Consider the following 13,390-nt stretch of genomic DNA (forward strand, 5'->3'; position numbering starts at 1 on the left):
TCACCCCCCTCTGCCTACTCTCCAAGCGAAATTCCACCCTAGTGGAAGCTGGGTCCCAGGGGTGAGAAGTGGATGTTACATTCTGGCTAGGGTCTTCAGGGCTTGGCCGTTGTAAGTATCGCTGCCCTTTGTCTATATGGCAAGAAGGGGAAAGAATCAGATGGTGCTGCCTGCTATCCTTCTGACTCAGTACCCCTCCAGTCTTCCGATCCTTTTGGGGAAGAGGGGAGTTCAGGAAGAAAGAGGTGACTCAGACCTTGCTTCTCAGAAACTGGAGCGGGAACCCAGCTGGGCTGCAGGAAGTGTGGGGTCGGAGTGAAAAGAAACCTCACATTCCTTTCTTTCTTTTGGTTTGGGAGCTCCCTCTTGCCTACTGCTTCTAGGCTAGTCCCCATTTTTTCAGTTTCTGTTTCTGCTGATATCAGAGCAGATCCTGGCAGAAAAGGTTTTGACATAGAAAAGATTAAGGTTCAGCACTTATCTTCAAAGAGTTTACAATTTGGTGAGGAAAAGAGAGGTAAGACATTTCAGGAAATTTAACAATATGTACACAAGTAAGGCAATGTACGATAGATGCCTCAGGAGAAGTGCCACTGTTGCTATTGGCCCCAATCATTTCTCACCTGCATTATAGAACAGCCCTCTAACTGGACCCTGCTCCCCTGCCCCGCTTAAAAGTCTTCCTTGGCTTCCTCACATCTTTTAAGGTGAAACCAAACCCCCTACCATGGCATGCTCAGTCTTTTGCAGTATGACCCCTCTTAATCCTCAGGGCCATTCTTCACACCCATGCTCCAAACAGAAGGAAGGAAGCATTTGTGATGTTCAGCTCCTACCAGCTCTCAAGGCCTCAGGGCCTTTGCACATGCAGCTCTATCTGCCTGGAATGATTTCCCCCTTATTCCCTACTTGGCTAAGTCCAACTTGCCTTTTGAGACTCAGCACAGAAATAACCTCCTCTTTGCAGGAACCCTTCCCTGACACTCTGTCTGGGTTAAGTATCCTTCATCAATATTCCTGTATCACAGTAGTATTAACTCTGGATTGTAATGATCCATTTTTCATCCCTCTTCCCTATAGATATCAACTTCCTTACTCATCTTTGTACCTAGTGCCTGACACAGAGTAGACAATAAATGATGGCTGAATGAAAGGCTGACTGGCAGGCAGAGGAGTTCATAGAGAATATGGGAAGTTATTAGAGGCTTTTGAGTCAGACTGATAATATCACCAAAACTGTACTGTCAGATGAGTAATCCATTAGTTATAAGGTAGCGCTGGGGTGGGGGTGAGGGGGGCTATTGAGGCGAAGTGGAGAACAGACTGAAGAAGTGTTTGAAGAACGAAGATGGTACCAGTGGGAACTAGAAAGCAGGAATAGAAATGAACTACATTGTGAAGATAATGCTGTGAGCTTAACGAGTGTTTAGATGTGTTGGTAAGAGGGATGGGGGATGGGGAGTGGAGGTGGGGGGTGAGGCCAAGATTTGCAACCCTGGTACCTGAGAAGGAATGTGAGTGGAAGAATCAGACAAGTCAGGAGAAGGCACTAAATGCAGATAGCAGTGGGGCGAGGGAATCTGTGAGAGGAGATGATCTGTTTGTTTTTAGAAATAGCTTCATCTAATTAGGACAGAGAGCAAACAGACTGGAGGAATTTTGAGCTCTGGGTTGAGTTTTGTCTCTGGGTGGTCTAGGCATGCAAAGACTAACAAGTTAGAGCCTCACCTTATCTTTTCAGCAAACTGTGACAAAGGTCCTGTAATGATGCTGGTTTGTAAATCACTTTCACGCCTTTAGCATGAAAGGATCCCGCTACCAAGTGGAGCTATTAATTCTTTTGCATTCCCCCTCACCCCCACGTTCCAGAGGAGTTTGCTGGGGGATGATGCTGTTTCTCCATCTGGATGGGGCTATGTTTTATCAAATACACTGCAGTTCTCAGTCCGTTACCTTTTCCTGCTTCTCACATTGTTCCTGTTTTCTGACTCTGAATTTATTTTAATCGTGTTTCTCTTTAAATCATCACAGACATCTGTCTCTCTTGCCTTCCCTATCCATCCAATCCACTCTCCTCTCTTACTCCTACTTTCTTCTCCTGATCCTCTTGTCAGTTGCCTTAAGAGACCTCAAACTGCTTGACTTCCCTCCCTCCTCTCTCAGTATCTGGAGCCTCTTTGTTGGACATGTCTCAACCTGTTTTCAGTCTCAGACTAATCCTCCATAACACTGAAAATGACAGATGAGGTCAGACTTGGTGGGGAGGGAAGGAAGAGAAAATTTTTTACCCAGGAAACCATGCTCATTCATAACTGGCTTTCCAAATGAGAACAGATTACAAGTGTGTGTGTGCACGTGTGTGCATGTGTGTTTTCTGCTGGCAAGAATGACAAATCCTACTTTCCTCATAGCACATGTTTGCATTCCAGTATGTTTTAAACTCCTAATCTATAAAGGGGATGAAGCATCAGAAATCTCTATCTTTAGATTAGTAGCTGGCGGCACTAGGGTTTCGGGAGTGATCCTTTTATTCTCCAGGATCCCTTAGCAGTTTGTTACCTTGCCAACTGGTATGCTGGAGTTTCAGCTGCAAGGGTCTTCGTGAGCTGGGAGTGAGGAGCGGAATGCAGACTGCTGATACTAACAAGGTCCCTGGAGTGATTTATTAGTGTCTCTTGTCTCCTTTTATTTGACAGGAGAAGGAAAAGAAAGTGTTTATTCCTCCTGATAAGAGACTCATATTTAGAAGTTATATATTCAAATCCCATTCACCCTCAGTCTAGCTGTTTCTGCACCCACTGGTTCTGCCTTAAGACATGTGCAGGCCCTTCCAATTGACCCCAGATCCTTTCTAGCTGTCACCTGGTTCTTTTCTACCTTTATGCCAAATTTCTTGGGGAAGGAGCTACAGCCAGGGCCCCCACATCTTTCCACTCACTTATAATCTAGTTTTCTCTCCCATCTTCTACAGAACCTCTCTCAAAATTCAGCAATGAAAACTTAGTTGAGCTTAGAGGCATGTGCATATAGTGCCAGCTACTCGGGAGGCTGAGGCAGGAGGATCACTTTGGCCAAGGAGTTCAAGGCTGCAGTAAGCTATGATTGCACCACTGCACTCCAGCCTGGGCAACAAAGACCCTGTCTCTAAAAGAAAAAAAAATGTGGCTAGGCACAGTGGCTCACACCTGTAATCCCAGTAGTTTGAGAGTCTGAGGGCAGGAAGATCCTTTGAGGCCAGGAGTTGGAGACCAACCTGGGCAACATGGTGAAACCTCATCTCTACAAAAATTATAAACATTAGTTGGCATGGTGGTGCGCTCCTGTAGTCCCAACTACTTTGGGAGGCTGAGGCTGCAGTGAGCTGTGATCGTTACACTGCACTGCAGCCTGGGAGACACAGCAAGACCCTGTCTCAAAAAATAATAATAATAATTCACTAATGACAATCTTAGTTCAAGGACATTTTCTTTGCCCCACCTCCCTTCACAGCAGCTGGGCTCTACTCCTACCTCTCTGCAAACTGTTCCTTTTAACAGCGCCCTCTTCCTATTCCAGTCCCTACCTTTAGGCTTCCATATCACTAGGTCTTAGCTTTCTGCCCTTTTTCCTTCCCGGTAGTTTCTTTATTCTCACAGTTAAACTGTAAACTTGACCACGCCTCTCTAGGAAGCAGCACGTGAAGAGGCCCAGAAGCCTGCAGAAAAGCTACCTAAACTGCAGATAGTTCGTATAGCTGGAGGCAGGATGTGAGAGAAGAAATAACAGACACAGATAGACCTTGAGTGACCTAAAGCTGAGAAATTCACGCTTGATTCTGAGATCAGTGGAAATACCTGCTCTTTAAACTTTAATGTGCATATTGATCACCTGGGGATCTTGTTAAACTGCAGATTCAGTAGGTCTGAAGTGGGGCCTGAGATTCTCTCCATTTCTAGTAAGCTCCCAGACAATACCCATGGTCCCTGGACCATACTTTGAGAAGCAAGCGACTAGCCCACACCTAACGCACTATCAAGTTTCGGGGGGTTTCTGTGATGTTTTGCATCTCAACTGGAATGTAATGGCTGTGAGGGCCAGGATCCTGTTGTCTGCATTTTTGTATTCCCTATTCATGAGTTTCTTCTGGGTATTCCTGTCAATGCTTAATTGATGGGCTCCAGGACTGAGTTGTTTGTATCTTTTAGCTTTGCTTTACAAACACTCATTTATCTTCTAATCACAATTGTGAGGCAAGTGGATACTTTATTTCAAAACTGTAAATAGAAACCAAGAAAGATGAATGACTTTCCAAATCGTGAGTCACATGTTCAGAGTTAAGACCACTGTCCTTTGCCCAGAGAGGTCTCAAGGAGTCAGTCCAGGGCTGATTCTAACAGTGCCTCTGCTTGGGTCCTCACTTGATCATTCATGATGACCTGCTGCTCACTCTTTGGACCTCATTTAGTCTTTTCTGGCTGATAAAGTAAGAGACTCCCCACTTCATCTCCTGAGGGCATTCAGGAGCCTTAGCAAGCTGCCAGCTCCATGTTAGGCAGCCAGATGCCTGATGCTGAGGTGACTGAAAGGTTGGGAAGCAGACAGCTGGGCCACCCCACGCACCAGAATCGCCCCCACACCACATCTTTACAGCTGCTCTCTGCAGTGCAGGCTAGGAGCGCCTTTCCAAATGCATTCTGAAGAGGGAGGGGGGTGCTGGGAGAAACCCGCAGGAACTATAGAACAATAATCCCCCAAGCAGAGCATCCCATATACCTCAACTTCAGCTTCTGACACTGAATCTTTGCTTTTAGGGATTTCTCCCATGGCCCTAAAAAGAAAAGTCACTACGCAGTCTCTTAAGTAGGTCACACAGAGTGCTAGCTGATCAATGCAGATGCCAAGGCACTTTCACCCTTTTCCAAACCAAAAATAAAACTTGGAAATTGTCTGAAGAAAACAGGAGGTTGTGATGCAGTTTAAGAAAAGCCAAGGAGAAAAAAGTGGGTGTGGTGCTCCTGCCCTAAATTCACTCGGCCCATAGCAGACCTTGAGCAGAACTTGACTGAGTGGCAGTTCCTCCTCCACCTCCCTACATCACGTCACAACCCTGTAACTCACTTCCCGCTGGTCACCTCTGCTGCACGACCCCAGGGGGTTATGAGGACTCCCCACTCCCACTTTAGTGACTCTGTAAAAAGTCTCTATTAATCAATCAAAGCCTAGAAGGGGGAGATAAGGCAAAGAGGCACTTTTGGATTTCTCCATCTGAGCAGCTCTGTGATTCATTATCTGTTCTAGAAAGCAGCACACGCAGTTCCAGCAAAAAAAAAAAAAAAAAAAAAAGTTGGGGTGGAGAGCGGAAATGCTGTGTAGCCCACGTTTGAGCTCCCCTTGCTTTGCCTCTCCTTTCCTGCATCTGGCCACAAGCCAAGTTGGGTTTCAGCTGCTGCCCCTGTTTCTAGGATGTATACTCCCGTAACCACCCCCTGCTATTATGATGGAATTGGCGGTCTGGTGAGACACAGTGAGAGGATGATTTCCAGCTAACACAGCTGTGGCTTGATCTCCAGGGCCCAGAGTCTCTGGAGATTCTTTGCAAGTCTCGTGGTCAGGAAATCCAAATCTTTTCTCCTTCTTAGCAGGCTGTAGCATTCCCAATCACAGTTCTCTCCTTAGCAGTCAGACTCTTCCCGAGGAAAATAATGAACACGAGCATCCTCAGGAAAGGGTGGAGGGAGGGGAGACAGAGAAAGACCCAGACAGACAGAAATGGGAAGACAAAACAGCTACAGCGCTGAAGGAAATATCTATGCTACAGAAGACAGGCAGATCCTGTGACTGGCTAGAAAGAACGAACCAGATGTGGATCAACAGAGAGAAAAACTCACGGGTGGTATCTTGGATTCTGGAAGAGGATCAAGTGTGGGGAGTACCAAAGGAAATCCTACACTTCAGAGACAACGTCCGTGTTTGCACAGAGGAACAAAATGGTTTTTCTCTTACCTCACACTATGCAAGTTTCCAACAGCCGCTCTGCCCCAAGACTTGAGAGGTGGAAGGGGTTGAGGAACAAGCAGGTGGGAACACATGGCTTTCTGCACATCCCTGAATTCTAGGAGAACTGAAAGGAGCCTTGTCTTGGCATCTGGTGGAATGATTGGGCTGGGGCAACCTTGCAGAGGCCCCATTCCATAGGGAAAAAGCAGAGGGCTGGGACCAGGGCTGCGTTGGTGCTAAATGGATGGAAAGGGGGCAGCTGTCTCACCGTCCTGTAAGTTAGGGATATGGCTTATCACACAGGCCTAGAGGCTTCTTGTGACCGGGTCCCAGAAAACTTTATTACATAAAAAGTAGATTTACCGCAAATATCCCAGATGATACGGTTTGCCTCTATGTCCCCACCCAAATAAGTGATTGGATTATGGGGTGGTTCCCCCATGCTGTTCCCATGAGTTTTATAAATGGTAGTTTTTACTGCGCTCACATGTGCCTGCTTCCCCTTCCGCCATGATTGTTAAGTTTCCCGAGGCTTCCTCAGACATGCAGAACTGTGAGCCAATTAAACCTCTTTTCTTTATCAATTACCCAGTCTCAGGTATTTCTTTATAGCAGTGTGAAAACGAACTAATATAATACACCAGGTCAGCTCTATGCCAGTCCCCTAAAAGAATCATCTACTAGAGATGCTCAGTGGCAGTGCTGGGTACCAGCCCTTCTTCCTGCAGCTTGCAAAAGCGGATAGCCAATACTCTATCTCACCTGCCCATAAGTGGGCAGCATGCGGTAGTAGAGGCTCCTGCTGGTCTGGAGAGGAGAGAGAAGAGGCCCTTTCGGGAATGCAGTCTCTGGAGGTTTCTCCTTCCCTGCCTGAAGGATTCCAGAGGTCTGAGATAAACCCCAGGCAGTAGTCCAGCAAAGATGCTTTGGGCTGTATTCCTCTGGGAGAGAGCAATTGCTAGAGAGAGATTTTATTTTAAAACCCCCATTCCTACTGGGGGAGGGAGCAGTGGTAGCAGGCACTGGGAAAAACTATATTTGAATCAGGAAGGAGGCATTCAGCTAGATGTGTGTATCCTTTCACACTTTCTGCTCTTCCACATTTGTTCTCTATGATACCCTTAAGAATTATTACTGAAAAACTCCAAGGGCATGCGTTAAGATCACAGTGACTCCTAACATCAACTCTCCTTCTATGTTTTTCCTCCCAAGGCTTTCCACTGGGTCGAATTTTAAATCTGAACAATGGTTCAAAGGCTGAGAGACAAACTGCTCATTACTGGAAAGAGTGCCAGGAATCCTGGGAAGCAGGCCTCCCTCCCCACCAGAGCACTGCACCTCATAGTAATGGCCTCTTTCATAGTCACGGAAAGGTTGGATCAGCGTTTCTTTTCATTCCTGTCTTTTTTCAGGGACTGCTGGGATAAAAGGAAGTCTAGAAGAATAAAAAATTCACAAACAGGACAAGAATAAAATATTTAGGGCAAGAGATCAGAAATCCTTTGGTTATTCAGTGAACTGAACTAACTCTACTTTTTTAAAAAAAAGTACAAGGAAATAAATGTCCATCAAACGCCATATCACAGTGGGATTAGCCTGTCGACCCCATCACACAAGATCTGAGGCTAGGTTATCATGCCTAGTAAGTTGCAGTAAGAGAAACTCAGACTAACCCAGTGATAAGATGGAACAGTTTTATAATTATTAATTTCATTCCCAATATTTCCTACATCTTTATTCTGAGACGCTTTCCACCAAAGTTGTCAAATGACCCATTTCCTCTCACTTCACACTCCCAAATCCAATCAGTGATGAGTAGAAGGAATGGAAAGGTTATTTGGTGCCATAAAGAAAACCCAGTCATTTTGGAGGAGCAATTCAGGCTTTCCATCATTAGTTCCCGTTGCCAAGAACAAATATTGGTTTCCGAAAGGGAAGACAGGGTTAAAATGACATGGTTGAGAAGTACATACTGGGCCAGGGGTGGTGGCTCACGCCTGTAATCCCAGCACTTTGGGAGGCCAAGGCAGGTGGATCACCTGAGGTCAGGAGTTTGAGACCAGCCTGGTCAACATGGTGAAACGCCATCTCTACTAAAAATACAGAAGTTAGCCAGGTATGGTGGTAGGCGCCTGTAATCCCAACTATTCAGGAGGCTGAAGCAGAAGAATCGCTTGAACCAGGGAGGCAGTGAGCTGAGATTGCACCACTGCACTCTAGCCTGGGTGACACAGCGAGACTCTGTCTCAAAAAAAATAAGTACATTACTAACATTTATCCCTTTATGCCCTTTTTTCCCACCACCACACCCAGCTAATTTTTATATTTTTAGTAGAGATGGGGTTTCACCATGTTGGCCAGGCTGGTCTCGAACTCCTGACCTCAGGTGATCCACCCGCCTCGGCCTCCCAAAGTGCTGGGATTACAGGTGTGAGCCACTGCGCCCGACCTTTATTCCCTATTAATGTGATCTTCTTGGAGTACTTGTTGGAAAGCACTTTAAACATCTGGCTTTTACGCAGCAGTCAGAAGGATTTTTTTACACCCCAGAGCTAAGGTTAATTTGATCAAGAGACTAGGTCCCTCCCAGAGTGGTCAAGAAGTGGTTAGGTACTATAAAACCATGGCATTGTTTCTAGTCACACTGCATCTGATTTGGTTGTGTGGTAGCCCTAGGTTGGCATTGCGAAGGCTCTTATCCAGGACCTATCAGTAAGTATGGTTTAAACATTCCATGCCCAAGTAATTCAAGCTAAAAATAACTTTATGGGCTACTTTTATCTTTACTCATCCACAGAAAGCATCTGTATGTCAACAAGAACTTTGCTCCTTGCCTGTTTTCACTCCAGCTTACTCCTCCCTGAAAAGAGTTGATACAATTGGAAAAATCACCCGGTTGGTGTGAGACATTCACAGCAACAAAACTATGTTGGTAGAACAAAGCTTCCTGACTGCCAGGTGTCCAGAGAAAAAGAGGAATAGAAGAACCCAGCATTCACAGATAGGACCACTTGATTCTCCATTCTCCTCCTTTCTTACAAATACACACAAATCTTTGACCACAGTATATCTGATTTATACACAGAATTAACTTCTACATTAATAATAATTAACAGTTGAGTGCTTATTACATGAGGTACTCTTCTAAGAGCATTAACTCATTAATTTTCACAACCCTATGAGATAGATCCAATTATCCCAATTTTACATTGGAAAAACCTGAGGCACAGAGAGATGAAGTAACTTGTCCAAGGTCCCACAGCTAAGTGGCAGAGCCAAAAACCCAAGCAGGCCAGGTTGTGGTGGCTCATGCCTGTAATCCCAGCACTTTGGGAGGCTGAGGCAGGAGGATTGCTTGAGGGCAGGAGTTCAAGACAAACCCAGCCAACATAGCTCACTTTTTATAGTAAAATAAATAAATAAATAAATAAATAAAGGAAGACGCCAAGCGGCCTGGCTCCAGGGCCCATGCTCTAACTACTACACTATACTGCTTCTGCAACAAAAAAAGAATGATCTTTTCTAATTCCTACAAAGCTTTATCCTCCTATCAAGTATGCCAATTTACATTCTTTAAGCAGACACATGGACCCAGGTTCATCTTAATGTGAAACCAAGGATCAACTTTTGTCTCTTCCAAAACACATCAGCTCTCTTAAACACACCAAATGTTACCCCCTTTCAAACATAAAATATACCGAGATCGCTGTTTAAGCATCATACTTTCTAGCAACCGTAAATGTTTGCAGAATTAAGGCCCTGGACACCTTCTTCAGTTTAAGCAGTCAGCACTTGATGGATCTTTTGTAACTGTAACAGAATTTAAGTAGCTACTGTCTGAAAGAAAAAGTCAATTTAACAAGACTCTAATTTGAGAATGTTTAGTTCTATAAATACATTATAATGGCGACAGGGCGTAAAGTAGAAAGTTCCCTATGCTTAAGGAACCACTAATAGATTTGCTGAAATATCAAGGCACGAGGCACTGGCCTATTCAGCTAAAACAGAAGTTCATATAATTGGGAGTTAAGGCCAAGACACCATTCATATGCCTCTTATACTCGAAGGCTATGACCTTTAAACCTTTGTCTCTTTCTTCAATCTCTCCCATCTTTTAAACACCCTACATACTCATAAGTTGTTAGAAACCAGCACCACCTTTTAAAGTCCTGGCAACTGTACCGTATTTTAAACACCATTCCCTAATTGATTTGCTTCTGAAATAGATTATTGAATACCTTTCAAACACTGAACATGAAGAGACAAACAGCTCTTAATGGCAGTGATTTTAGTAAAATCGATGCGTGTTTTGGCTATCATGATCTAAGTGTCTACCATGACCAAACACTGATGTCACCATTTGAGTAACAAAACAAATCAGGAAGTTTTGCTAAATGAGAATTAAATTTGCCCAGCCCTCCTTCCTTATCTGGTTTGATGCAAGCAATTTCCCTCTCACCAATACATTTACTTTCTAGATATAAGAGAAAAATGGAAATTTTACATCCTGACATCCACTGTAATGCAGAGGTGGACCTGACAATTTGGACGTCAGTCTCTTTCATCTTCCTATGTCAGTTCGAATGGGTTTTTAAGGTAAACTACTATCTAAACATTTTTTTTTTCAATTACAAAGCTAAAAGATGACCCATATTAATAGCTTAACAGGAAACAAAGTTTTGCTGAAAAACATTTTTGCAGATAAGCAGGGCTTCAAAAGCTGATGGTTAAATTACTTAATAATATACACCCACATATTGGGTGACAAATTGGTCTAAAATGACCTTAGAAAAGACAGTTGTAGCAGCAGGTTTCAAGAACCTGGCAGGTCGCTGATATACTATCTAATAGCATTCCTCTGATCTAGGAGGAAAAATTAAACGTGTCTCTCTTGATACTTAGTGGAGTCAGTAAACAATGTTCTCAGTCTGCGAATGACTGATATTAAGAACCACACCTTCAATTTTCTAGCTCAGGCCCTGGTTTTTCTCCTCCCACTTCCCTCCCAACCCAGGCAGGTTATTGCAGACAAGCAGGCAGTTACGTTGCTTCAAAATATTTAATACGTGTTAGACACGTAGAAGTTACATTTTTATACAAAAATCAATACAACGAAGGAGAAAATACTGTACAAAAACCTTATCAGCTCCCCCAACCTTTATATAACAAAGACTGGAGTCACCATATCTACAAAACCATAAGGTCTTTCCACTTCGGGCTTCTGTCTGTAAACTTTCATTAAACACTTTTTAAAAGCACTGTGTAGTAGTTCTGACCTAGAGCTTTTAAAAATATATCTTTTCTCTATAAACTCCATTATTTCCAAACTTGAACTCTTCTGTGAAGTTCAAGCTTTTTCTCCCCTGCGGGGAAGCAAAGGACGGTTAATATGCCCCTTTCCTAACACAGGATATAAACGTTTCTTCATTGGGAGAGAAAGGTGGGGAGGGACAGAAGGAATCCAAGTCTGTGCTGCTCGCTAAATCCCTCTCGTCTTAGGAAATCCTGTGCGGAAACGCCACTCCTGGCCCTGAAGCGGGTCTAGCTTTCCGGTGAGGGGTGGGTGTAAAGTCCCTCCCTCCCCGGAGAACGAATGGGGAACTCCCCGGCCCAAACCTTTTAGCCGCTTCCTTCTCCACGCAGCCGGCAGAGGAAAGTCCCTGTCTGCCCCCAATCTCTTAAGCCCTGGGGAAGGAGTGGTGCATTCCAGAACAAAATAGTCTTAATGCCACAAGACAAACTTACATACACAGACATACACAAACACAAAAAGTTAAAGATCGTCCTCTTCCAATGAGCCTCAAGCTCCCAGGTCTCCAGAAAAGCCAGATGCGCCCGGGGGCAGTTTGCGATGCCCAGCGGCAACCAGTCTGCCCAACGCGCTCAGCGGCCGCGGTCTCTGGGCGTCCTCGCAGCCGGCAAGGGCCCGGCCCTCACTTCGAGGACGCCCGCTGCTCAACCTCCTCCCCGCACGGGGGCCAAGGGCTCAGAAGGCCACGATGGCTGTGCTCCAGGGGTTCATGTCTCTCAGCACCGGCTTATCGCAGCAGATCTGCCCGGGCTCGGCGGCTTCCGGACCGCTCTCCTCTCCCTCCTCTTCCTCCCTGCCGCCCCCGGGGCTTTTCCGTAGGAGTCCCGAGAAACTGGAACCGAAGATGCTGATGAGGTTAGCCACGTTCCCGGTCTCCATCTCCTCCGCGTCGTCGTCCTCTCCTCCACTTGGCGGCTGCTCTAAGTTTCGGCGGGGCTTCTTGAGCGGGGTCGAGCCGGGCGCCGGGCAGCCCACTGGGCCGCCGCCCACCCCCGCCGCGCCGCGCTTCCTGGGGCACACCGCGGGCGGCGCGGGGGGCTCGTCCTCGGCTGGTCGCGGCGCGCAGCAGCAGGCAGTGCGGGGGGTCGCGGCCGGTGTACCCGGCGGGTCCTCCCCGCCTAGGGGGCAGCCGCAGGGGCGGCGCGCGGCAAGCGATCCCTCCGGGAAGACGCCCCAGCCTCCGGCGGGACCCTCGGCTTCTCTGGCCGCCGCCTGGCGCGGCCGCTCCACGCGGCTCCAGGTAGCTTCCGTCGCGTCCGCCTCTCCGCCCTGAAGAACGTCCCCGACTCCGGTCACCGTGGTCACTGGCACCTCGTCCCCTACCCGCGGCGCATGTGAGACGGAAGGGCGCTCCGGTTGCGGCTCAGTCTCCGGCCAAGAGGCACGGGCGACGGGCGGGGGCGGCTCTCCCCAGCCGGCGGGTGGCCCGGCCGCCGGCTCCCCGGGCTGCTGCTGCGGTGGCGGCGCCGGGATCCCAGCGGGACCGGCTAGGTAGAGGCCGGGGCACGGGTCGCTCAGGTAGACCTGGCGGGCGCTGCGCAGCACCAGCGAGACCAGGAGGTTCTTATGCAGCTTGATGCCGCCGCGCTGGACCCGCGAGTTGTAGATCTTGCCCAGGGAGATGCTGACGATTCGGTGAGCCTCCAGCTTGAACTCCATCCTGCCTCCCCTGCACAGGGCCGTCGGCGCCGGGGTGTTACGTTCGGAAACTGGGAGAGAACGGGAGGCGCAAACAAGTCCGCCCCCTGGGCACACCCTTGATCACCTAAGGCTCGGAAGAGAAACGACTCCGGTGACGCGCGCTCACTGCCCCGCAGACCTCGCCACACCAGACAGCTGCCTGGTTTCGGGTCCGGTCGCTAAACAGGGCAGCCCGGCCGCCCTGCGCCTTATATAGACTCCTCGACCGCCAATCACGAAGGGCCGCCAACCGTTCCGGGGCTGGCCGGCGCGCCCTCGTGCGCCGCGCACGGCCAATCGGAGCCCGAGGAGGGGCGCCAAGGCCCGTTCGAACGTTAGTCCCGCGGAGCAAGCTCTTAAAGGGGGCGACGGATTGCGGGAGCAGACCAGGCAGATGAGGAGTGAGTGTTGGGTACCGTGCTC

The 13,390-nt window shown here is 47.5% G+C and overlaps 1 protein-coding gene across 1 annotated transcript; it reads right to left on the reverse strand.

Moving 5' to 3' along the window:
• Window positions 1-11,021: 11,021 nt before the first annotated feature.
• On the reverse strand, window positions 11,022-13,152 carry IER5 (immediate early response 5). Its single transcript, XM_007989298.3, has one exon. It carries the CDS (start codon window positions 12,944-12,946, stop codon window positions 11,963-11,965), a length of 984 nt encoding a protein of 327 aa, XP_007987489.3. The 5' UTR covers window positions 12,947-13,152; the 3' UTR covers window positions 11,022-11,962.
• Between the last annotated feature and the right edge of the window lie 238 nt (window positions 13,153-13,390).

The sequence above is a fragment of the Chlorocebus sabaeus genome, chromosome 25, assembly GCF_047675955.1.
Source record: "Chlorocebus sabaeus isolate Y175 chromosome 25, mChlSab1.0.hap1, whole genome shotgun sequence".
Classification (NCBI taxonomy): domain Eukaryota; kingdom Metazoa; phylum Chordata; class Mammalia; order Primates; family Cercopithecidae; genus Chlorocebus; species Chlorocebus sabaeus.

What these genes read in the sequence shown, in the direction of transcription:
- IER5 (XM_007989298.3), bottom strand. Translation starts at nt 12,946, where the DNA reads ATGGAGTTCAAGCTGGAGGCTCACCGAATCGTCAGCATCTCCCTGGGC.